This window comes from Melozone crissalis, unplaced genomic scaffold (genome assembly GCF_028551555.1).
Source record: "Melozone crissalis strain CALT ecotype California unplaced genomic scaffold, PUWL_Pcris_2 ptg000056l_1, whole genome shotgun sequence".
In the NCBI taxonomy this organism is placed as follows: Eukaryota; Metazoa; Chordata; class Aves; order Passeriformes; family Passerellidae; genus Melozone; species Melozone crissalis.
Genome location: NW_026535834.1, coordinates 8958087 through 8980566, shown reverse-complemented (window position 1 = coordinate 8980566; position 22480 = coordinate 8958087). Strand labels below are relative to the sequence as shown.

Here is a 22480-nt window from a genome sequence, read left to right as displayed (position 1 = left end):
TGTGTTTGGCTTTGTGTGGAGGGGAGTGTTACATAAAATCTTCTTTTCCTGAGGTCCTGCCCTAGGAACAGCTTGCTCCTGGCTTGCTTGCTGAAATATTCCCCTACAACTGAAATAGTGAAAAACTGAATCCAAAGGGCAACTTGAAACCAACCTTTTTTTATTCAATTATTGAAGTAACTTAGAAAAAGTGAAGCATTACAACATAACTGGTATTTCTGAACATGTATTGGTCTACACTGGGTAGGTCTAGGAAGGCACTTGGAAGACCCAACAAGCATGAAAAGATCAATTCTAGCATATTCTTCTAATATAAATACTAAAAGACATGCATGGAGGCAGTGGTGAAAACACAGAATCATCCTCTGGAAAAATCTTCAATGCCTTTGCCACATCCCATCCCTGTTCTGCAGGATTTTGGAGCACACACAGTCTCTGTCTTCAGGGCTGTTTGTTAATTAGACCCAGTAATTAACTGCATCCACAGCTTCCCATAGGCACTTAATTCTTATTTTTGGATTAAAAGACCTCTTGGTCAGATTGTCAAAAGTATGAAAAATGAATCCATTTTTCTTCCAATAAAATAAAACATTGGAGTAAAAAAAAAGCTACATTTTAAATCTTGCATGAGCAAGAGTTCGACTCATGGCTTGAGCTTCCCAGGTTTTTTTTTTTGGTGATATCTCAACATTTTCCATTTGGTACAAAAATACAGTAGTAAAGTCTTGAGGTATAACTATAAAAAATACTTGAAAATCTTTTGCAGGAAAGCAGGGCACTTCATTGGCCTCAGTGAGGGACTTCTCCCCCTTGTATGCAGCGACAGTTCTCTGGGTCTGAAATTCCTCTGGGTGCAAAGATCCTCGTTCCCTTGAAAATGGAGTTACTATTTCCTGGCTGTGGGGAGAAATGGAGATTTTTAGTGTGAAGTGGAGATTTTTCAGCCACCAGAATTCACAAGGGGATGGGGTTTGGGTGGGATTTTACCTCCAGGGCAGTAGGGATAAACTGCTGTGATTCCATAGAGGTGGGATCGCTGCTCTGGGAGATACTCATCAGTGAAGGAGCCTGTTTCTTTATTTACAGCTATCACCCCATCCCTGGTGAAAAAAAAGGGAAGAAGTGTTTTATTCACCTATGAAACCTGAGGGTTTTTCCCATATTTAGAACAGGCAGCTGAAAATCTTGCTCTGAACACCTGCGGGACAAGTGGAAAGAAATCTGCTCCGTAAAATCCTCCTCCAGCTCAGTCAGTGCATTTCTGTGTGGTGATGCAGCCACAGAAAAGAGCCTTCCAAGGAGAGATTATCTCCCTGAGAGTCTCCTCCAAGCGTGGCAAGCCCTTAAGTGTTTGTTGTAACCCAAGATTGGCTGGGAGCTGTGAGAGCTTCCAGCTGGAGTGGGAAGAGAGGCGAGTTCCTGCTGCTGGAGGGAACGGCTGAGGACAGGATCTTTCCTTGGACCTCATCTACATCCAGAGACTTCAGCCAAGTTTCAGTTTAAAAAAAAAACCACCCAAACCACTGTTTCTATCCCTCCCAGGGAGCTGGGCTTGTGTCTAAACAACTCCTCTGTGCTGAGATTTACAAGCAGGTGTTGCTGAAGCCGCGCTCGGGGATCCAGGAGAGCTCTGGGGAGGCTCCAGGGTTTGGGAGCAGGCTGGGATTCCTCTCAGGGAGGGGAGCTGAGCATTCCCAGGCGTGCAGGGCGTGGGGTTTTCCCTGCTCACCGTCTCCAGTCCGTGTGGTAGAAGTGGTTGGCGTAGCTGACGATGCTGAAGGGGTAGTTGAGGTTGCTCTGGATGACGCGCCGGCCGGTGCCGTCAGGGAATGTGCATTCCAGGTGCTTGGTGCCTGTTCCAACACAAAATGTTCCCCGTCCCACTGGAAATGCCACTCCAAATATGTTCCTGGTATTCCACAGAGTCACAAGGACCACAGCACACCCCAACAATCCCACCCTGGGCATCTCCTGGAGCTCTGGCAGCCTTGGGGCTGTGCCCATTCCCTGGGGAGCCTGAGTAGTGCCAGCACCCTCTGAGGGAAGAGCCTTTCCTGATTTATTACATTTTGAAACAGCTTTTCAGCCTGAAGATGTAGAATCATAAAATTCAGGGTTGGAAAAACTCCCTAAGACCAACTCCAGCCATTCCCAGCACTGCCAAGGCCACCACTGCTCCATGTGCCCATGTGCCACATCCACACAGCTTTTAAATCCCTCCAAGGACAAGGACTCCACCACTGCCCTGAGCAACAATATTTTCCATGAAGAAATATTTCCTAAAATCCAATCTGGCACAACACTGGAGCCCACAGGTAGCACTGAGCTGAAGACACCCAGGATTTTCCTCTGAGACCCAGTGTGACCTTCTCTGATCCATCCTTGGGGACATTACCTGCGTCTGCCCAGCACAGCAGCTTGGAGAAGGGGTCAAAAGTCAGGCCATTGGGCAAACCAATGTCTGTGTGCACCAAAACCCTCCTGTTGGCTCCATTGACAGTGGAAGTTTCGATTTTGGGAGCTTCGCGATTCCAGTCCGTCCAGTAAAGGTTGCTTGGGAAATAATGCACAAACAGGGCACAAGAGTAAGGAGTGGTGGGAGATTATCTTGGTTCTTGCCAGGAGCAAGGCCTGGTTTTTCCCTTATCAGTGCCTGAACCATCTTTATTTGATTAGGAAAAAACATCTCCAAACAAAGCAGAACGATATCAGACATGTTTATGACCCAAACTGCAGCTCCTCGATGAGGGCGAGTCTGAGGAGCAGCACATTCTGTATCCATCCCAACAGCACCCTGGAGGCACAGCTCTTCAAAATAATCTACATCCTGATACTGGAACAGCAGCTTTATCCAGATCTCGAATAATTCAATAAAAAGAGGGGCTGGGGAGCAGAGCCAATCCCTCCTACAGGACAAGGTCAGGACGGGGCCTGCAGCAGGCTGAATTGCTGCTAACACAGTCCAGGGTAAGGGAGCAAAAAGGAACTTTGCATAACATCCACAGATGTTTAATTCAGCCCCGTGGTGAGATGATTCTGTCCCAGCAACCACACATGGAGAGTCTGAGTTTCTCCCTGCCCAGGGGCCTGGGGCAGCACAAAGATGAGGGCCAGGCAGGGAACAGGGAGGATGTGGAAACCCAGGGCACTGGAAATATTTCTCTGTCTGCTCTGGGGTGCTCTGACTCCCAGGGGAGCACTGACTCTGACCCTCATTCATGGAGAAAGTTTCCTACATTTCAAGGTAGACCGGAATCCACAAAAGTGTGAAATAGATCATGGAGAGTAGTGCAGGTGTGTCACTGGGTGAGAAATTGAGGTTTTGGGATTTTTAGTATGTTGGGGATGGAAGCAAGATGGAGGGCACAGGGTTTCTTCTTCATGATTCTTCTTCCTTCTTCTGCATGGGTTTGGGTGGCATTTTGTAATTGGGTGGAAAAATCCACATTGTGGGCTCTGTGGGATCAGTTATTGGGTTAAAAGGGAAAATAATCCAGGGATCAGATCTTAATTGGATGGTTTAGTCTTAAAAGACCTTGTACCAAGAGATTGTTGGCCATTTTGTGCCTTCTAATGAAAAGCTGCAAACTCACAGTAGTGAGACAGTTTTACTGATAAGAAACAATACCCCAAAACCTGTCCCGGCCGCATCACTTCTTGTGTCTCCCAAAACCAGGGAATGCCTCCCCAGGGTGTCCACAGGAGCCTTGGCAAGGCCAAGTTCTGCACCTTTGTCCTGGATTGTCAAGCAAATTGTATTCTATTTGCCATCTGTATGGCAGTTGTCTTCTGCTAAGTGGGCAGTTTTCCTTATCTCTTCCACAACTGGGGAGATGTCACAGACATATTTTATGAAAAGTCTTTTTCCTAAGGTTTTCCTCTTGAGAAGCTGAGAGACTTTAGAAACTAAATGTAAACAGTAATTATCTGCTGCTGTAGAATGTAACAAGTGCATTTTTGATTTGTCTCATGTAGTTGTTTTTAATTAATGGCCAATCACAGTCAGCTGTCTCAGACTCTCTAGTCAGTCACAAGATTTTATTATCATTCCTTTCTATTCCTTGCTAGCCTTCTGATGAAATCCTTCTATTATTTTAGTATAGTTTTAAAATATCATTTTCTTTGAATATAATATATATAATAAAATAATAAATCAGCCTTCTGAAACATGGAGTCAAGATTCTCATCTCTTCCCTCATCCTGAGACCCCTACAAACACCACCACAGGGAGACACCTGCTGATAACAGCTCTTGAATGTCCCTGCATGGCTGATAAGAACTACAGCATCCCATTGGGAGATGTGAGCCCAGAGGGAGGAGCCAAGCATTCCTACCTGGATATAATCTGGAGATTCTGGAACACCAGCCAAGCATTCCTACCTGGATAGAATCTGGAGATTCTGGAACACCAGCCAAGCATTCCTGCCTGGATAGAATCTGGAGATTCTGGAACACCAGCCAAGCATTCCTGCCTGGATATAATCTGGGGATTCTGGAACACCAGCCAAGCATTCCTGCCTGGATATAATCTGGAGATTCTGGAACACCAGCACGGCTTCTGCACTGGATTTCCCAGAGGATTTCCCTCTTCCCCTGGATCTCCAGAGGAAGAGACTGCACCCTTCTCCAGGATCCCTGCTCCAGCAGAACCAGCCCTGACACTGCAGGAGGGTTGAGCCACAATTCCAATGGGACTGCTGCCAACAGCCTGACCCACAGGGTGTCAGGTTGGGTTCTGACTCTGGCAGTGTTGTTTTAGTTTACTGCATTGTTTATCTTTTTATTTTCTTCCCCATTAAAGAAATGTTATTCCTGCTCCCATATTTAAATTTAAAATTTATAGCAATTTGGAAAAAGGGGGATGTAGCCATGATTTTTTCTGAAAAATCCTTTCCTTAGGATTTTTCCTCCTGAGAAGCTGAGAGGCCTCAGGAACAAAATGTAAATAATGATTATCTGCTGCTGTGGAATGCAACAGGTGCATCTGTGATTGGTCTCACGTGGTTGTTTTTAATTAATGGCCAATCACAGTCAGCTGGCTCAGACTCTCTGTCCAAGACACAAGCTTTTGTTATCATTCCTTCTTTTTCCATTCTTAGCCAGCCTTCTGATGAAATCCTTTCTTCTATTCTCTTAGTATAGTTTTAATATAATATATATAACAAAATAATAAATCAATCCTTCTGAAACATGGAGTCAGGATGAGGGAAGAGATGAGGGTCTAAGACCCCTGTGAACTCCATCACAGGTTGAGGGTTTTACATTCTCCATTTCAGGGGAGCCTCCTGCCTTCCCCAGCAAACACCTGGCTTTCCAAACCAAGACAGAGCCCAAAGCCCAAGCTCCCTGTAGGGAATTTGTGGTGCTCACCCTCGGACGGGGTCCACGGCGATGGCGCGGGGGTTGACGAGGTCGCTGTCGAAGAGCACGCGGCGCTCAGAGCCATCCAGCCGCGCACGCTCGATCCTGTCCAGCCCGCTGTCCGTCCAGAACATGGCCCGGCGCAGGTGGTCCACGGCCAGGCCCTCGGGGCTGATCAGCCCTGCTGGGAGATGGGGGGTAAACGCTCAGGGTGGGGAAACGCTGCTCCAGGAGCCCTCAGGCACCGCCAGCCCAAAGGTGGAGGATGGTGATGCCTTAAGGTTTTAACTTTTAAATGTTTCATGTACTTGTGTGACGGTGTTCACAGGGGTCTCAGGTAGAGGGAAGAGACGAGGATCTGACTCCATGTTTCAGAAGGCTGATTTATTATTATGTGATATATATTACATTAAAACTATACTAAAAGAACAGAAGTAAGGATTTCCTCAGAAGGCTGGCTAAGAATAGAATAGGAAAGAATGATAACAAAGGCTCTGTCTCAGACTCTGTCTGAGCCAGCTGGGCTGTGATTGGCCATTAATTAAAAACAACCACATGAGGCCAATCACAGATGCACCTGTTGCATTCCACAGCAGCAGATAACCAATGTTTGCGTTTTGTTCCTGAGGCCTCTCAGCTTCTCAGGAGGAACAATCCTAAGGAAAGGATTTTTCATAAAAGATGTCTGTGACATACTTGTAATCCTGTAATTCTTTGGTGTATAAACAACATATAAACTCTAAACTACATATACAGTATGAGCTGCTGCTTTCCCGTCTTGGTCAGACACAATTCCTCAAGGACACTTCATTGACTCAGGCCCTGAGAGATTTAAACAAAATGGAGCTGGGAAGGGAGCAAACTTGGGTGTCACAGACATATTTTATGAAAAATCATTTTGTCAGGATCTTTTCTCCTGAGAAGCTGAGAGGCCTCAGAAATGAAATGTAAACCATGATTACCTGCTGCTATGGAATGCACAGGTGCATCTGTGACTGGTCTCATGTGGTTGTTTTTAATTAATGACCAATCACAGTCAGCTGTCTCAGACTCTCTAGTCAGTCACAAGATTTTATTATCATTCCTTTCTATTCCTTGCTAGCCTCCTGATGTCTCCTTTCTCTTTCTTTTAGTATAGTTTTAAGATATCATTTTCTTTTAATATAATACATATCATAAAATATACATCAGCCTTCTGAAACATGTAGTCAGGATTCTCATCTCTTCCCATGTCGGGGATGCCCGCAAATTCAACACTTGGGGTAAATTGGGAAATATGAGTCTCCTCAAGCCAGGTCTCCTAAGCTCTTGGAGATCTATTTCACATCCAAGATAGCTCAGCTACCTTAGAAGGCATAAAATCAGCAGGATGGCTTCTGTTGCAGCATTGGAAACAGAAAAGTTTCAATAAAAGGCAAAATAAAAAAGCTCTTTACAGAGAAAACCCAAGCCAGGTGCAAAAGGTCCTTGCCCCTGGTAAAACACCTCACAAAAGTGATTTGTTTCTTTGTTCTCTTCTTTTTCTAGTAAATTGCCCAGGGTGGACTTTTTGGCTTCTGTCCAGTTAGCCATCCTTAAGTTTGAGGTGAAGTCCCCCAGGCCTATGAGATGTCTTTTCACCTCATTGAGGACAGAAACTTCTAGACTTATTTCCTTTTTAAGGTTTTGTCACTCAGTCAACAGAGAGCACATTCCAATAAATTACTTCATTACCTGAAGCTGTAATTGAAAGATCAACCCCCAATATGCAAATGGACCAAACTTATAAAAGTGTGAAAACTGTCCATTTTTGGGTGTAGCCCGTGGATGGGCTTTGTCTGCCCAAAATGTACCTGAAGGTCCTTCAATAAATATAAATATAACTGCTTTTTATTGCCTAAATTTTGCCTGGGCTCTGTTTTTAGGTAGCCTAAAAAGGCACCAATGGGAGGAGCTCGGAGCTGGAATGGGAAGATCAGATGTGGCTCAGGACAGGTGACACTGGGTGAGACATAAACTTGAGGAATTTAGAGATTTTAGAGGAGCTAAGATAACCTTTATTGGAGTTAATGAAAATAAATTAAAATAAAAGGCCTTGATGAAGTTAAGAGTTAGTAGTTAACTAATAACTGATTGCTTGTCAGCACAATGTTTGGTGAGCTGGGTTTTAATGAAGAATATAGAAACTGATAAATTGCTTTTAGGAACATCAGACAATTGTGGCCTCCTCTGTTCTGAAACCAATTGAAGATGGGGAATGGGAGTTCTACCAAGCGTTCATTTGTCACATTTGCATTGAAAAGGCAGAAAGGTCAGAACGAGGAAGACTTCATTTACTTCCTCATTTTGGGACCCCTCCCCATGAAAGGGACCACCCACCCATTTCAAGGAACAAACTGTGCATGCTTAATGGCTTTTGAACTAATTACCATACAGGGTGGGGAATGGGATGTACCAAAGTTATGAATATGGATTTGTATTTTGGGTGTTCAATACTCTTATATACCTATAGATACTCTTATATACTTATAGATAGTCTTATATACTCTTGTATACTTATAGATAAAAGGGCTCTGGAATCATCTCTAAATTGGGGTGTGTATTTGGGAGCTATCCCACAATAAACACACATTTTTTAACTTCAAGCTGTTAGAGAGTTTTTCATATTGGTATTAGATCAATATCCATATTGGGAATGGGATGTACCAAAGTTATGAATATGCATTTGTATTTTGGGTTTTTTTAAATACTTATAGATACTCTTACATACTTACAGATAAAAGGGCTCTGTGATCACCTGTGAATTGCAGTGTGTTTTTGGGAGCTATCCCACAATAAACATACACTTTCTCACTCTAAACTGTTAGAGAGTTTTTTGGGTATTCGTACTAGATTAATATCCATATTGGGAATGGGGTTTACCAAAGTTATGAATATGGATTTGTATTTTGGGTATTCAATACTTGTACAGATAAAAGGGCTCTGTAATCACCTGTAAATTGTGGTGTGTATTTGGGAGCTATCCCACAATGAACACACACTTTCTGACTCTAAACTGTCAGAGTTTTTGTCTGTCACAGTTGGATATCAGTACTAGATCAATATCCATATTTTTTAACAAATCCTGGGGAGAGGAGCCCACCTGAGCTGATGATGGTCTCTGGCTCAGAGCCCGGCTCCAGCCCAGCCCGGCTGATGCTCCGGCCAGCCACGTCAGTCCAGTAGATCATCCTGTCCCGGCAGTCATAGTCAATGCCCACCACGATGGAGCCCTGCCAGGGTCAGGAGAGGAGGGAAAAATGGGGTGAGATCCTGCCAGGAGGCTCAGGGAGCAACCTGAGCCCATCAGCTGGCACTGAGAGCTGCCTGGGACACGCTGAAAGTGGGAATGACACTCAAATCCCATTTCCCCAGCCAGACTCTGCTCTGTTCCCACTGCACCCTCCCAGCTGAATCCCTCAGCAGAGGATTTTAGGCCAGCTCACACCCACATCCAGATGGATTTGAACCCTCTGCCTGAAGGAGAGGGTGCTCCAAGAGCAAAGCCAGCCCAGGGAATGACATTCGGGATGGGGAGAGGGAATACTTGGCAAGGTCCTTCACTTCCCCAGGGAGCAGGGAGGGTCCTGGCCCAGATTCCAGCATTCCTCTGCCTTGGTCTGGCCTGGCTGGAGAGGCACATGGCCACGCTCCAAGGGGAGTCCAAGGAAGGAAAAAGGCCAGCCCTGCAGCTGGAAATCCAGGCTGAAACCAACCCTGGGGAGCTCTGGGAGCATCTTTGTGAGCAGTCCCAGGTCTGGGACCTGTCTGAGACCTGTCCCTATACTGGGGATGGCTGGAGGAAGATGAAAATAGAACCCATAGAATCCCAGAATGGCTTGGGTTGGAAGGGACCTTAAAGAACATTCAGTTCCACCCCTGCCATGGGCAGGGACACCTTCCACTATTCCAGGCTGCTCCAACCAGGTCTTGGACACTTCCAGGGATTGGGGCAGCCACAGCTTCTCTGGGCAACCTCTGCCAGGGCCTCCCCACCCCCCAGTCAATAATTACATCCCAATATCCCCCATCATTGGGAAGCCAAGCCTCCTCATCCTGTCACTCGTCCAAAGTGCCACCAAGGCATCCAGCACAGCCAATGTCCCCAAGAGGTGACCCCTCAAACCCTGACAAGCACGTCAGACAGAGGTGAAACCAGGGCCCCAGCCTGTCCCACCGCCCTGGGTGCTGCGGCACCCCCTGCCCACCCCACGGGTACCGTACATGCAGGGACAGCAGGGTCTTGGCAGCCTCCTTGTGCAGCCGGGTGCCGTTCAGGGGCAGGTACCCGATCTGCTGGCCCTGCGCGTAGAGCAGGAACGTCCCTGAGGCCGGAGGGGACACGTCGGGCCGGGGCTCGGGCCGGACGCTGGGTGGGGCCACACTGGGCAGACCTGGCGTGTCAGAAGGGACACAGATGGCTCAGTGTCACCGCTCAGCTCCATGCCAGAGCTGGGGGTGCCCAGGGTGCCTTTGGGGCGCTTACAGGGCGGCGTGGTGCCGGGCTCGGAGCGCGTCCCCGGGATCTCGCGGCCGCTCTGCTCCACGCACCAGCAGTAGCCGCTGTCGCCGTGGCACTGCAGCGGGGCGAAGTCCCCGCTGGGCTCACACTGCGGCACGTACTGGTCCCCGCGGGGGCTGCCCCCGTAGTGCTCCAGCAGGCTCTGCCGCCAGCGCTCGCACATGCTGGGGGGCCGCTCCGTGGGCTCTGCAAAGGGAGGGTGACAGTCACCGCGCTATTTGGGTGACTCAGGGCGTTGCAGAGCCCTGTGTCCCCCTGTCCCCCCTGGGTGTCACTGACCTGGGCTCCCGCAGCGTGGTGGGGTGGCGCCCGGTGCCGTCCGGGTGCCGGCGATCTCCTGTCCGGCGGCGTCCACGCACCAGCAGTGCCCGGAGCTGCTGTGGCACTGCAGGGGCCGGTACCGGCCCTGCTCGTCACACTGGGGCACGTGGCCATCGCCCACGGGGGACGGCCCCGGTGGCACCTCCCGCGGGTACATCCGCGCGTGCTCGCACGGCGTCAGCTGCTGGATGGACTCTGCTGGCGGCAAATACCCCCAGCCCAGCTTCAGGGGGTGCCACCAGCTCCTCTGGAGCCACGTGGCACCTTGGCATCACTTGTCCCCTGTCTACCAGCACCTGCCCCACTCCAGCCCCCTCAATACCCCACAGCTGTTGCCTCCGTCATAAGTTGACACAGGAGGTGGCCCAATGGCCACAGCCACTGTGACCCAATGGGCCAGGGCACCCTAAACACCCAGGAGCCCCTCAATGCACCCACTTGGCAGCACCCTGCCCACAGTGAAGCCCCAGATCGGAGGTTGGGCACAGAGTCACAGAATCCTTAGGATTGGAAGTGACCTCTAGAGAGCCTCCAACCTCCCTGCCAAGGCAGGGTCACTTGGCGAAGGTGACACAGGAATGTGTCCAGGTGGGTTTGAAATATCTCCAGAGAGGGAGACTCCACACTCTCCCTGGGCAGCTCTTCCAGGGCTCTGCCACCCTCAGCATTAGGAAATTCTCCCTCACGCTGAGATGAAACCTCTCAAGTTTTAGTTTATGGCTGTTTAGTTTATGACTCCCTTCCATTCACTGTGCCTCATTGTCCCCACACTGCTGGAGGCTGGGCCAAAGTGGGGAGCCACTGGGACACCACCCAGATGCCCAAGGACCCAGTCCCAGAGGGCGTCACTGACCTGGGCTCCCACAGCGAGGTGGGGTGGTGCCCGGTGCTGTCCGGGTGCCGGCGATCTCCTGCCCTGCAGCATCCACACACCAGCAGTGCCCGGAGCTGCCGTGGCACTGCAGCGGCCGGTACCGGCCCTGCTCGTCACACTGGGGCACGTGGCCGTCGCCCAGGGGTGGCACCTCCCGCGGGTACATCCGCTCGTGCTGGCACGGCGTGAGGCGCTGCGGGTTCCCCTCTGCTGCTGGAAAGCCAGAAAAGGGGACGGTGAGGCTGGGGAAGCTGTGCCAGGCAGGGAGGGCACGGGGCTGAGCAGGGAAGCTGTGCCAGGCAGGGAGGGCATGGGGCTGGGCGGGCACCTCACCGTACGTGCACTGGAAGCCGTCGCCCGCGTAGCCGGGCCGGCAGCGGCAGGAGAAGGAGCCGGGGGTGTTGTAGCAGATGGCGGCCGGGTGACACGGGCTCTCAGCACACTCATCCACGTCTGTGCAGGGGAAAACAGGATCAGCAGGGACAGGGACACCCCGAGAGCTGCGCTGTGGGGTCCCTCCCGTGCCCGCCTTACCGGAGCAGTGGATGCCATCCCCGGTGTAGCCGGGCAGGCACTCGCAGATGGCGCGGCCATCGCCGCGGGACAGGCACCGCGCCCGGTCCCCCGGGGCACAGCGGTGCCGCCCGGCCTCGCAGGGGTCACTCGGCGGCGCCAGCGCTGTGGGGACACGGGAGGGGTGCTCAGGGCACGTCCATAGGGCACGGGAGTGGGGCACACCCCGGTGGGGCCAGCACTTACGCACACACGCCTGCCCGTCCCCCGCTGGCTGGTACCCGCCGCGGCACTCGCAGCGGTAACTGCCCGGCTCGTTCAGGCACACGGAGAAGGGCCCGCACTGGCTCAGGCCCTCGCTGCACTCATCCACATCTGGGGAAAAGAGGAGACGCCAGGCACCCCGATGCCCCATCCTCATGGTCTGGCTGCTCGTGGTGTGACAGGGAATATCCTGCCCCACGCTGCCCATCCCATGTCTGTCACCGAACTTAATCAGCTACGGAATTAACTTTCTAATCAGCTCAAAATAGGAGGGAAAAAAAGAGCAAAATCGCTTTTGGTGTATAGCTGTGACAAAGAAGCATTTGTTCAAGACACACCAATGTTCTCAAGTATTTGTGGTTTAAAACTTGGTTTCCTTCTCCTGAAATTAAGTGATCAGATTGGTCACTTAACCTGGGATTTTAGGAGAGGGAAACCTATTCCTTATTGAAAGGCAGGATCCTCGAATTACTCGCCATCATCACTGTGCAGTGCAACTCACTGGCACTGGGCAGCTTCTTGTAGAAAGGGACTCTAAAATTGGAAGATAAATTTGCAGTGCAAAGCTTGGAGTGATAGGAAAGCAACAACAAAGCTTGCTGGATTTACGAAACGCAGGAATTATTTTTCAACTGGTTTTGCTTTTTCCCTGTATCTCCTTTCTTTCCCTCCTATTTTTGTCTGCTCCTGGAGCGCTTGCCCAGGGACCTGTGGCTCTGTGGGCACCAGAGCCGCCCCCCCAGCTGCCCCCCAGCCCTGCTGACCTCGGCAGCCCCGTCCATCTCCACGGTACCCAGCTGAGCACTCGCACGTGTACTCGGTGCCCACGCCGGGCTGGCAGCGCGCCGGCGCCTCGCACGCGTGGCTGCCATCGTGGCACGGGCTCACCCCGGGATTCTCGGCATCGTCTGTGGGCACATGTTGGGGAAAATGGAACAGGAAAGCCTTATCAATATGATTGCCTGGCAAAAGATTTTGAGAATATAGAAGCTATAAGCAAGATTGAAATGAAAGCAAGCTTTGAGATCCCTGAACAACTGGAAAACAATGGTATGGCCGGCTGAAGGTAATCCCCTTTTGATGAAACAAGACCTTCTGCTTGCAGGCAGGTCCAAGGGTCAGAACAGACCCCGCTAGCTTGGCAGAAGGGGCCCAAAGAGGAGTTTTTAGGGTTTAAAATGTAGCACAGTATGGTGATGTAGTGATTCTTATAGGCTATATGGAAATGCTATAGGATTTGTATCTTGTACTGGATTGGTTAGTGAGAATCAGAATATTCAGCACAGAAGATGATTTATGGTATTGTAATGGGAACTTTGCTCTCTTAGCTCTTGCCTTTTACTCTCTTACATTTTTTACTCTCTTATGCTTTGGCTCTCTTGCCTCTTTTACACTCTTACCCTCTCATCCTCTCTATCCCTCTCTTCTCTGAGTCCTGCTCTGAGCTGTGCCTGGCAGCTCCCAGCAGGCCCCTGCTCCCAGGTCCTTTGCAATAAACCCCAAATCCCAAAAGGCCCCTGCTCCCAGGCCCTTTGCAATAAACCCCAAGTTCCACGACCTGGCTTCAGAGATCTCTGTTCTCCGTCTGTCCCGACCGTGCAAATCCCTGACGCTCTTAGAGGCACACAGGGATGTTGGGGGGAATAAAAGATCTGGGAGACACTGGGAGTGACCATCCCCACTTACACCCCATGTGCCGCAACACCATTGTCCCATGCAGGGAACCATGGCTGTGCCACACAGCGCCAGCAGCGCTGCACTCAAACTGCTTGGAAAACCCTTCTTTTTTGGCTGATTTTGGGCAAAGCCAGCACACGACAGCACTGGGAGATGGCAGCACCCCTCTGAGGGCTGGTAGCCTGGGTTGGCACATAGATTGACACCCAGGGGTGGGTGCTGGAGCTCACCTGGTGCGGGGCCGATGCGGGCGGCCAGGGCGTAGCGCAGGACGTGCTCGTGGCTGTCGAAGAGGGCGAAGGCGCGCGCCACCGAGAGCCGCTGCCGCGCCGGCGGCCGCGCGTGCGGGCACCCCGCCACCGTGATGTTCTGGCGCAGGCGGTAGGACAGGGTCTGGTTGGCAGTGCCCGCCGCCACCACGTACTCCCGATGGCCCGAGGATGTCACGGCTGCCCGATGGCACGGAGAACCCCAGGGATGTGGGAGAAACGGTGTCAGCATCGATGTGGCTCGGGTGTTTTTGGGTGTGTGTGCAGGGGGCTGAAGGCAGGTGGGCACAGGTCTTACCTGAGCTGGAGTAGGAGTAGAGCTCCTCGTAGGGAGTGATGTGGACGGTGACGTTCTCTGGCAGGAATGGCACCTCACCCTGGATGTGTGTCCTGAGGCTTAAATAATTGTCCGGCCCCAGGCCCTCGGCTGTCTGAGTGACCTGGACCGTCTCCCCGCCGGGGTAAAACGTCACCTCCAGGTTCTGGGTGAATTCAGCACCTGAGCAGGAAAAGGGAACGGGCACCATTTGTAGGGACAACCCCAAACCCCAAACTAACCCCAAAGTGTCCTTCCCAGCCACTCCAGCATGGGGGGGTCACAGCAAGAGGTGAGCGGGATTGGAGAAACCACAGAGCTGCCCCGAACCTTGATCCCCCACCCACCCCAAGCAGCCACACACCTCCCAAATCCCCTCTCACCGGTGATGCTGAAGCCGTTCTCAGAGCCAGGCTCCTCCAGAGCGAAGAGCCAGGCAAAGAGCCCCCCGAGGGGCAGCAGGGGCAGCAGGGCGCGGGCAGCGGGCTGGGGCACGCCGCTGATGGCTGTGTAGGCTCTGCCGTCGCTGCCCACGATGTAGGCGTGCAGATCCACGTCCTGGAAGCGGACGGACGCCCGTCCCACCCTCAGGCTCCCGCTCACCTTGCCGTTGAGGCGATGCACGGCGCCTGGGTGGGGAGAGGGGCACCCCTGGCAGCGGGCAGGGGGGCACAGGGGCTGCCCGTGCCCGCCGCCCGCCCCGCGTACCTTCGGGCAGGCACTGCCGCCCGTTCCCGTAGAAGGAGGCCCGGCAGTGGCAGCAGAAGCCGGCGGCGTAGTCGGTGCAGAAGGCGTGAGGGGAGCACTGCCCGTGGTGCTGGGCGCACGTCTCCCTGCTGGCTGCGCTGTAGGTGAACACTGGGAACAAGGGGAGAAGCTTGGGGACGCGGTGACAAAGCCACCCTTCACACGGGGAGTGGGTGTTTTGCCCTCTTGGCACCAAAAGCTAGAAACAACCAGCTGGCGGTGGCGGTTCCCAAGGGAGTCACCCGGGATGCAGAGGGGGGTGGAGGGTTTGGAACCTGCTGCCTGATTTCAGACGGATCTGACAGAGGGCACGAGATCAAATTCCTGGCGGTATTTTTGGGAGACAGTTGGCTGGGACGGGGCTCTGCTCCCCCAGGCACGTGCCACGGCAGCCCCACAGCTGGCTCGGTGGCGGGGAGGGTGGCAAGGCCAATTCTGGGACCTGTCCCCTGAGCTTCCCACCCCATCCCAAGCTCCAGACCTCCCTCCTTCCCCTTGGCACGCCCACAGGCAGGGCTGTGTGGCTCCCTTGGCAGCGGGATGGGGCTCAGAGGAGCTGCAAGGGCAGCAGCTTTGCAGGAGCAGCTCCTCCTCCAGCACCAGCCCTTGGGATGGGGTGAAATTCCAGCCAGGGGCCGTTTTAGGGGTCACTGTCCGCACTGGGTCATTGTCCCCACTCACCATCAGGGTTGAAATGCACGTCCTCCTCCACGCCCACGCCGTGCTGGCCCGAGCTGTAGGAGGAGGGGTTGGCAGAGAAGCTCTGCCCGGTGCCACCGTCCCCTCCGGGCTCCTGGGTGTCCCTCCTGGCAGGGACAAAGCCCAGCAGCACCGGGCCACCGTGGCTGTGACGCTGGGCCATGGCAGCGTGGCTGGAGACACGGTGGGTGTAGCTGGCCGTGCCAGGGTTGGGGGGCTCAGGGGGGCTCTGAGGCACAGCAGGAGCAGCTCCCTGGCCACCCCCCGGCTCCACGTGCTCCGTGCTGCCCACGTGGAAAACCCACACGCCGGGGATCCCCGTGTTGCTCTCCCTGTGGACACAGCACACACAAACATCACCACAGCCATGCTGGAAAAGCCACCCCAAAGGTGGCAGCGCCCCTCCAGCACCCCAATACAGCCCCTGTGCACGTGGGGCTGAGCCCTGGGTGCAGCCCAGCACCCCAAGGTCACTCTCCAGGTTCTTCCAGGCTCTGAAAGGCTCCAGGGCTGGGGGAAGGTGGCCCTGCTCCCCCTGCCCACAGCACGGCCCCCCAGGTTGCACCCACCTCTCCAGGCCCCTCAGAGCCCGCTCGCTGCTGGCCAGGCTGTGGAAGAGCCCGTCCCTCTTGGGGTCGTCGCTGTCCCCCCAGCTGAAGCCCACCCTGGCTGGCAGCTCCAGCTGGACGTTGTAGGACTCCTTGGGCCGCGTCCCCAGGAACTGGAGGCCACCCTCGGGGTACAGGAAGATGCTGTAGGTGTCCTCATCGTTGTAGACTATGACTGCCTGGAAGGTGTTGAGCTGCCAAAGGGAGAGCAGGACAGATGGGTGGCACTGAGGGGCAGGAACACAGCAGAGCAGTGAAGGAAGGGGAGCAGGGATGTGAGAGGCAGCCCCACACACACCACAGGGCGTGCAAACACCCCAAAAGGGCCCTGAGACAGAGAGCACCTCCATGGAGCCAGGCTGGGAGAACTGGGAATGTTCCCCTGGAGAGGAGAAGGCTCCAGGGAGAGCTCAGAGCCCCTGGCAGGGCCTGAAGGGGCTCCAGGAGAGCTGCAGAGGGACTGAGGACAAGGGATGGAGGGACAGGAGCCAGGGAATGGCTGCCAGTGCCAGAGGGCAGGGATGGGTGGGAGATTGGGAATTAGGAATTCCTGGCTGGGCTGGAATTGCCAGAGCAGCTTTGGGTGCCCCTGGATCCCTGGCAGTGCCCAAGGCTGGGCTGGACACAGCTTGGAGCACCTGGGACAGTGGAAGGTGTCCCTGCCATGGCAGGGGTGGCACTGGATGTTCTTTAAGGCCCTTCCAACCCAACCCATTCCATGATCAAGCAGAGGCCTCCTGGGGAAGAGCAGGAGCTGGGGCTGCTCATGCCCAGCCAAACCCCAATGCCACATCCTGGGAAGGTGCTCAGCATCCTCCTAGGAGCCCATGGCACAGCCAGGCCATCCCTCAGGGCAAGGCTGTCCCAGGAGCATCCCCAGCCATGCAACCCCTGCACTGGGAGCCCCTCACTCCCGTCCTCCCACCCACACCCCCCGCTCCAGAGGAAAGCCCACACCCCCGCTCGTCCCTGAGAACAATTTTAGCTCGGTTTCCTGCGGAAAAAACATCCCAGCTTCCCATACATCCCGCTATAGGCGGGCTGGCCGCCTGCCCTGCCAGCGCTGCGAGCCTTGGGGCCGTGCCAGGCAGGGGCACCGCGGGCACAGGCCCCGGACGGGGCGGCTCCGGAGCCGGCACAGCCCTGCCGAGACACCTGGCATCCCAGTGTCCCAAAAACAACAAGAAACCAACCCCACGACATCCCACCCACCCCAAAAACACCGAGAAACCAACCCCACAGAGCTCCTGCTCCTCCTACACAGCCCTGCTGAGCCACCCAACATCCCAATCTCCCAAAATCACTGAGAACCCAACCCCACAGAGCTCCTGCTCCTGCACAGCCCTGCTGCGCCACCCAACATCCCAATGTCCCAAAAACCAACCCCACAGAGCTCCTGCTCCTCCTGCACAGCCCTGGTGAACCCCTCGACATCCCAATCTCCCAAAATCACCAAGAAACCAACCCCATGACATCCCACCCACCCCAAAACCACCAAGAAACCAACCCCAAAGAGCTCCTGCTCCTGCACCGCCCTGGTGAACCCCCTGTCATCCCAATCTCCCAAAATCACCGAGAAACCAACTCCACAGAGCTCCTGCTCCTCCTGCACAGCCCTGCTGAGCCACCCAGCATCCCAATCTCTCAAAAACACCGAGAAATCAACCTCAGACAGCTCCTGCTCCTCCTGCCTCATTTCTCCTGAGCCACCCGGCATCCCACCTGCCCCGAAAACACCGAGAAACCAACCCCACAACATCCCACCTGCCCCAAAAACACCGAGAAACCAACCCCAGACAGCTCCTGCTCCTCCTGCACAGCCATGGTGAACCCCCAGCATCCCAATCTCCCAAAAACACCGAGAAACCAACCCCAAAGAGCTCCTGCTCCTGCACCACCCTGCTGAGCCACTCGGCATCCCCCTGCTCCAAAAACACCAAAAAACCAACTCCACTACATCCCACCCGCTCCAAAAACACCGAGAATCCAACCCCACAGAGCTCCTGCTACTCCTGTTTAGCCACCCAGCATCCCAATCTCCCAAAATCAGTGAGAAACCAACCCCAGACAGCTCCTGCTCCTCCTGCTGAGCCATCCAGCATCCCAATCTCCCAAAAACACCGAGAAACCAACCCCACAGAGCTCCTGCTCCTCCTGCACCCAATCTCCCAAAAACACCGAGAATCCAACTCGACAGAGGTCCTGCTCCTCCTGCCTCATTCCTCCCGAGCCACCCGGCATCCCAATCTCCCAAAAACCAACCCCACAGAGCTCCTGCTCCGAGCAGGGAGCAGCAGCCCTTCCCACTGGGAACGGCGCCCGAGCGAAGGAAAAGTGATTGAATTCCCTTAAATTCCCGGTTTCACCCCCTGGAGCAGAGGGAGGGAGCGAGGTTAGGGGGCTCCCCCCGTTCTGATTTTGGGGCGAAGGAAAAGTGATTGAATTCTCTTAAATTCCCAGTTTCACCCCCCCGGAGCAGAGAGAGGCTGGGGGGCTCTCCCCGCTCTGATTTTGGGGCCAAGGAAAAGTGACTGAATTCCCGGTTTCACCCCCCGGAGCAGACGGAGGGAGGCAGGCTGGGGGGCTCCCCCCGCTCTGATTTTGGGGCGCAGGGCCCCCGGAGCATCGCTGGGTTTCCCGGCAGCCCCGCGGGATATAAAGAGCCTTGTTGTGCCTGTCACACACTCGGGCATTCAGAGACCCCGAAAGGGGGGTGGAATAACCCCCCCGGGGCTGGATTCCTCCCCCACGCAGCCAAATTGCAGCAGCAGCAGCTGCAGGGCTGGGGTGGGGTGGGCGGCAGGGGGGACACGCCGGGTGACATCCATGTGCTGGCACTGCGGGGCGAAGGGAAGGAGGGGGGGAAGCCCCCAGCAAAGAGCTGCAAAGGGCAAATTCCAGCCCAAAAGGGCAAGTTTTGATCCCAGAGAAGCAGGGTCAGCCTTGTCCCGTTGTGCAGCCCGGGAAAATGTCACTGCAGGGAGCAGGAGAATGTCCCAAGGAGCTGGAGGGGACACGGCACTGCCAGAGCTCCCACCCAGGCAGGACCCCCAAAAGGAGGGTCTGGGGATCCTCTGCTCCCCATCCTAACCCAGTTTTCTACTTTTGGGGTTCAAAAAGTAGAGCTGTGACTTTCCAGGGCAGGGGGAAATGTTTTGGAGTCAGTCCTGGTTCTGAGCAGCAGGAGGGCAGCGTTTCCATAAACACCACATTTGGTCAGGGAAAAAGAATTAAAAAAAAAAAAGAAAAAAGTGGTGTTTGGGGAGATTTTTAGCAGTTTTGGTGAAGGGGGAGCTCAGCAAAGCACAGGCACAAGCTGCATGTCAGGAGCTTTCCCTGGAGCTCCTCGTTTCCTAACAAGACCGGTTTCATTTTAAAGCCTGATCCAAAACTTCTCAGAGGGGGGAAAAAACCACAACGGGGAAGAGCAAAGAAGAGGAGGCTGCGTTTTCGATGGCCACGAGGTCGCTGTGAGGCCCCTGATGGCATCTCTTCAGCTGCTTTCCCAACTTTTAAATGAGAGGAAAAAATGTGCCTTGTCTCCTTCCAAACCTCAGCCTCTTGCCTTGCTTGGCTTCCCTCTCAGCAAGGCACTGCCGAAGGGCCCTGGATGGCTCCTGGTGGCCCTTGGGGACCTGCTGGCTGCTGCTGGGCTTTGGGGGAGAGCCCAGCACCCCTAACCCAGCTCTGGGTGCCCATCACCAGTTTTCCTCATCCTTTTCAGCCCTGTTGGAGTCCCTGCAGCTGGCAGAGCGTCGCTGTCACCTCCTCAGCACGTCATCGGCCTGATGCGACAGGGACAGGCAGTGCTGGAGGTCCACCCACGCAGGAGCCCTATCAGCCCCGTGGGTGGAGAGCACAGGTCGCCCCCCGAGCTGGCAGGCCACCTCTGAGCTTGTTTTCCAGGCACAGAACCAGCCCACGGTGGAAATTCCAGAGCCGGGTGCTCACCAGCAGCGCAGTCAGCGCGGGGCAGGAGGAAAGACCAACCCTGAGCCACCAGTAAAGGTCAGGACCACAATGGGTGACCTAAACCAGGGTGCCCCCAGCCACCCTCTGCCCTGCAAAGCCAGATTAGCCAGCACTGGAAAGCTTTGTCCGAAAAGAATCAGAATCGTGGAATGGTTTGGGTTGAGATCTTAAAACTCATCTCATTCCACCTCTGCCATGGCAGGGACACCTTCCACTGTCCCAGGTTGCTCCAAGCCCTGTCCAACCTGGCCTTGGGCACTTCCAGGGGCAGCCACAGCTGCTCTGGGCACCTGTGCCAGCGCCTGCCCACCCTCACAGCCAGGAATTCCTTCCTAACACCTGATCCAAGCAACATGAAGCCATTCTCCCTTGTCCTATCACTCCATGTCCTTGTTCAAGCACCTCCAGCCATGAAGGCAACCTCTAAACGTCTGCTGGCCAACAGCCCCACCACTGCCAGAGCTCTGAGCAGAGGGGGAAAGCTCCATGCTCCTCCTGGTGCTCACCCAAGGATGGATGGATGGATGGAGCCACCACAAAGCTGCTCAGAAAGAAATTTTGGGCGCCACGCAAGAGAAACTCATCCTCCTGTGACGTGTAGGATGGGAACCAAGCTCAACCCCTTGGCCTCACCTTCAGATGGGAACCAAGCTCAGCCCCCTGGCCTCACCTTTGGATGGGAACCAAGCTCAGCCCCTTGGCCTCACCTTTGTGGAGGGCTCGGTGTCCTGGGAGAGCTCCTGGTAGGCGCCCACCTCCTCCCAGGTGGCAATGAAGGCATTGGTGGGCACGAAGGCGGCAGCAGAGCGGGGAAAGCCGGCCTGGATGTATCCCAGCGCCTGGTCCAGCACGTCCCTGGAGTCATCCTGGCGGTAGTAGATGTTCCCTTTGTCCCCAGAGGTGTCCAGGTCGGCCAGGAAGGGGGCGATGACCGGGAAGTCCGTGGGGAAATCGTCATCCACGTACTGGGTCTCCCTGGGGAAATCCTGGCTGGAGATGACCCCGTTGGTCCCCACCTGCGGGGAGAGCGGTGCAGGGCGCTCAGGAGCTGCAGAGGTGCCACCACACCACAGCAGAGGTGCCACCACTGCTGTCCCCTGGCCCTGTCCCCCCTGCTCGGGGCAGGGAGAGCCCCGAGGCCGCGTGGCCCCATCCGGGCCGGGCAGAAAACAAAGACCTCGGGGTTCTGCATCCCCCTGGGAGCTGCGGCTCGGGGGCCGTCCCAGCTGCGGCCGGGGAACAGCTGCGGGGGAGAAAACTGAGGAGAAAGCCCTCTTGTTCCTCCGGAGACACCGGGCTGGAGACCGCGGGAAGGGGGAAATGGAGGGATAAATGGATGGGTGGATGGATGGATGGATGGATGGATGGATGGATGGATGGATGGAGAAAACACGTGCGGCGGGACAGCGAAGGTGCACATGGAGGGGCAGGGGCGGGCAGGAGGAGGAGGACGAGGAGGGGGGGGTGTAAAGGCAAGAGAGGAAGGGGGCGAGTGGGAGGAAGGATGGAAAGACGGAGGGGTGAAAAGCCAGAGGGAAGGAGGGATGGAGGGGAGCAGAGTGGGAAGACGGAGAGAGACAGGGCTGGAAGGAGGGAAGGACAGAGCGTGGAGAGATGGACGGAGTGAAGACGGAGGGACAGAGGGAGATGCTGGAGAGGAGGAAGCGGGGCAGGGGCAGAGCGGCCGGGGAGAAGGAAGGAGGGCAGGGAAGGCGAGGGGAGCGGAGCCAGCGGCACTCACGTAGAGGCGGCGGGCGGCGCGGCCGTAGAGGCGCAGGGCGCGGCGGAGCAGCAGCCCCGGGGAGCTCTCGTCGTCGCCGGGCCGGAGCCGGGCATCGCCGCGGGACGGGCCGTGCGGGAGCAGCCCCGGGCGGGGCAGGGCCGCCCCCAGCGCCAGCACCGCCGCCAGCAGCGCCGCCGCCGCCCGCATCCCCGCGGCGGCCACGGGAGCCCCGAGCGGGAGCAGCCGAGCGGGAGGAGCCGAGCGCGGCCGGACGGAGCGGACGGGGCGACCCCGGCCCCGCGGGGCGGGACGGCGAGCGGCCCGAGGGGCGGGGCCCGGCAGCGGCCGGCCCCGGCCTGGGCCAATCAGATCTCACCCAAAATCCGGCCAGGGCTGAGGCCCCCGCCCCCCTCCCCCGGTAACGGCATCCCGGGGGGAACGGGGGTGTCCCGCGGGGGCATCCCGGGAATGAGGGGGGGATCCCCTCCTGGAGACCCCCATCTTGGAGCCCCCCTCATCTTGGAGACCCCCATCTTGGAGCCACTCCCTCTTGGAGACCCCCATCTTGAGACCCCCCTCTCTTGGAGCCCCCCACA

At 55.2% G+C, this 22480-nt stretch overlaps 1 protein-coding gene across 1 annotated transcript; it reads right to left on the bottom strand.

Annotated features, from left to right (window-relative positions):
• Positions 1-16: 16 nt before the first annotated feature.
• Positions 17-22091, bottom strand: NID2 (nidogen 2). Its single transcript, XM_054286870.1, has 22 exons — positions 21903-22091; positions 20869-21177; positions 16151-16383; positions 15564-15913; positions 14844-14993; positions 14519-14764; positions 14118-14318; positions 13781-13999; positions 12638-12781; positions 11856-11984; positions 11631-11774; positions 11430-11549; positions 11076-11306; positions 10181-10417; positions 9866-10087; positions 9604-9773; positions 8483-8612; positions 5371-5542; positions 2396-2553; positions 1730-1853; positions 988-1100; positions 17-897 (listed from the first exon to the last, which is right to left on the bottom strand). Exons 1-22 carry the CDS (start codon positions 22089-22091, stop codon positions 887-889), a joined length of 4002 nt encoding a protein of 1333 aa, XP_054142845.1. The 3' UTR covers positions 17-886.
• Between the last annotated feature and the right edge of the window lie 389 nt (positions 22092-22480).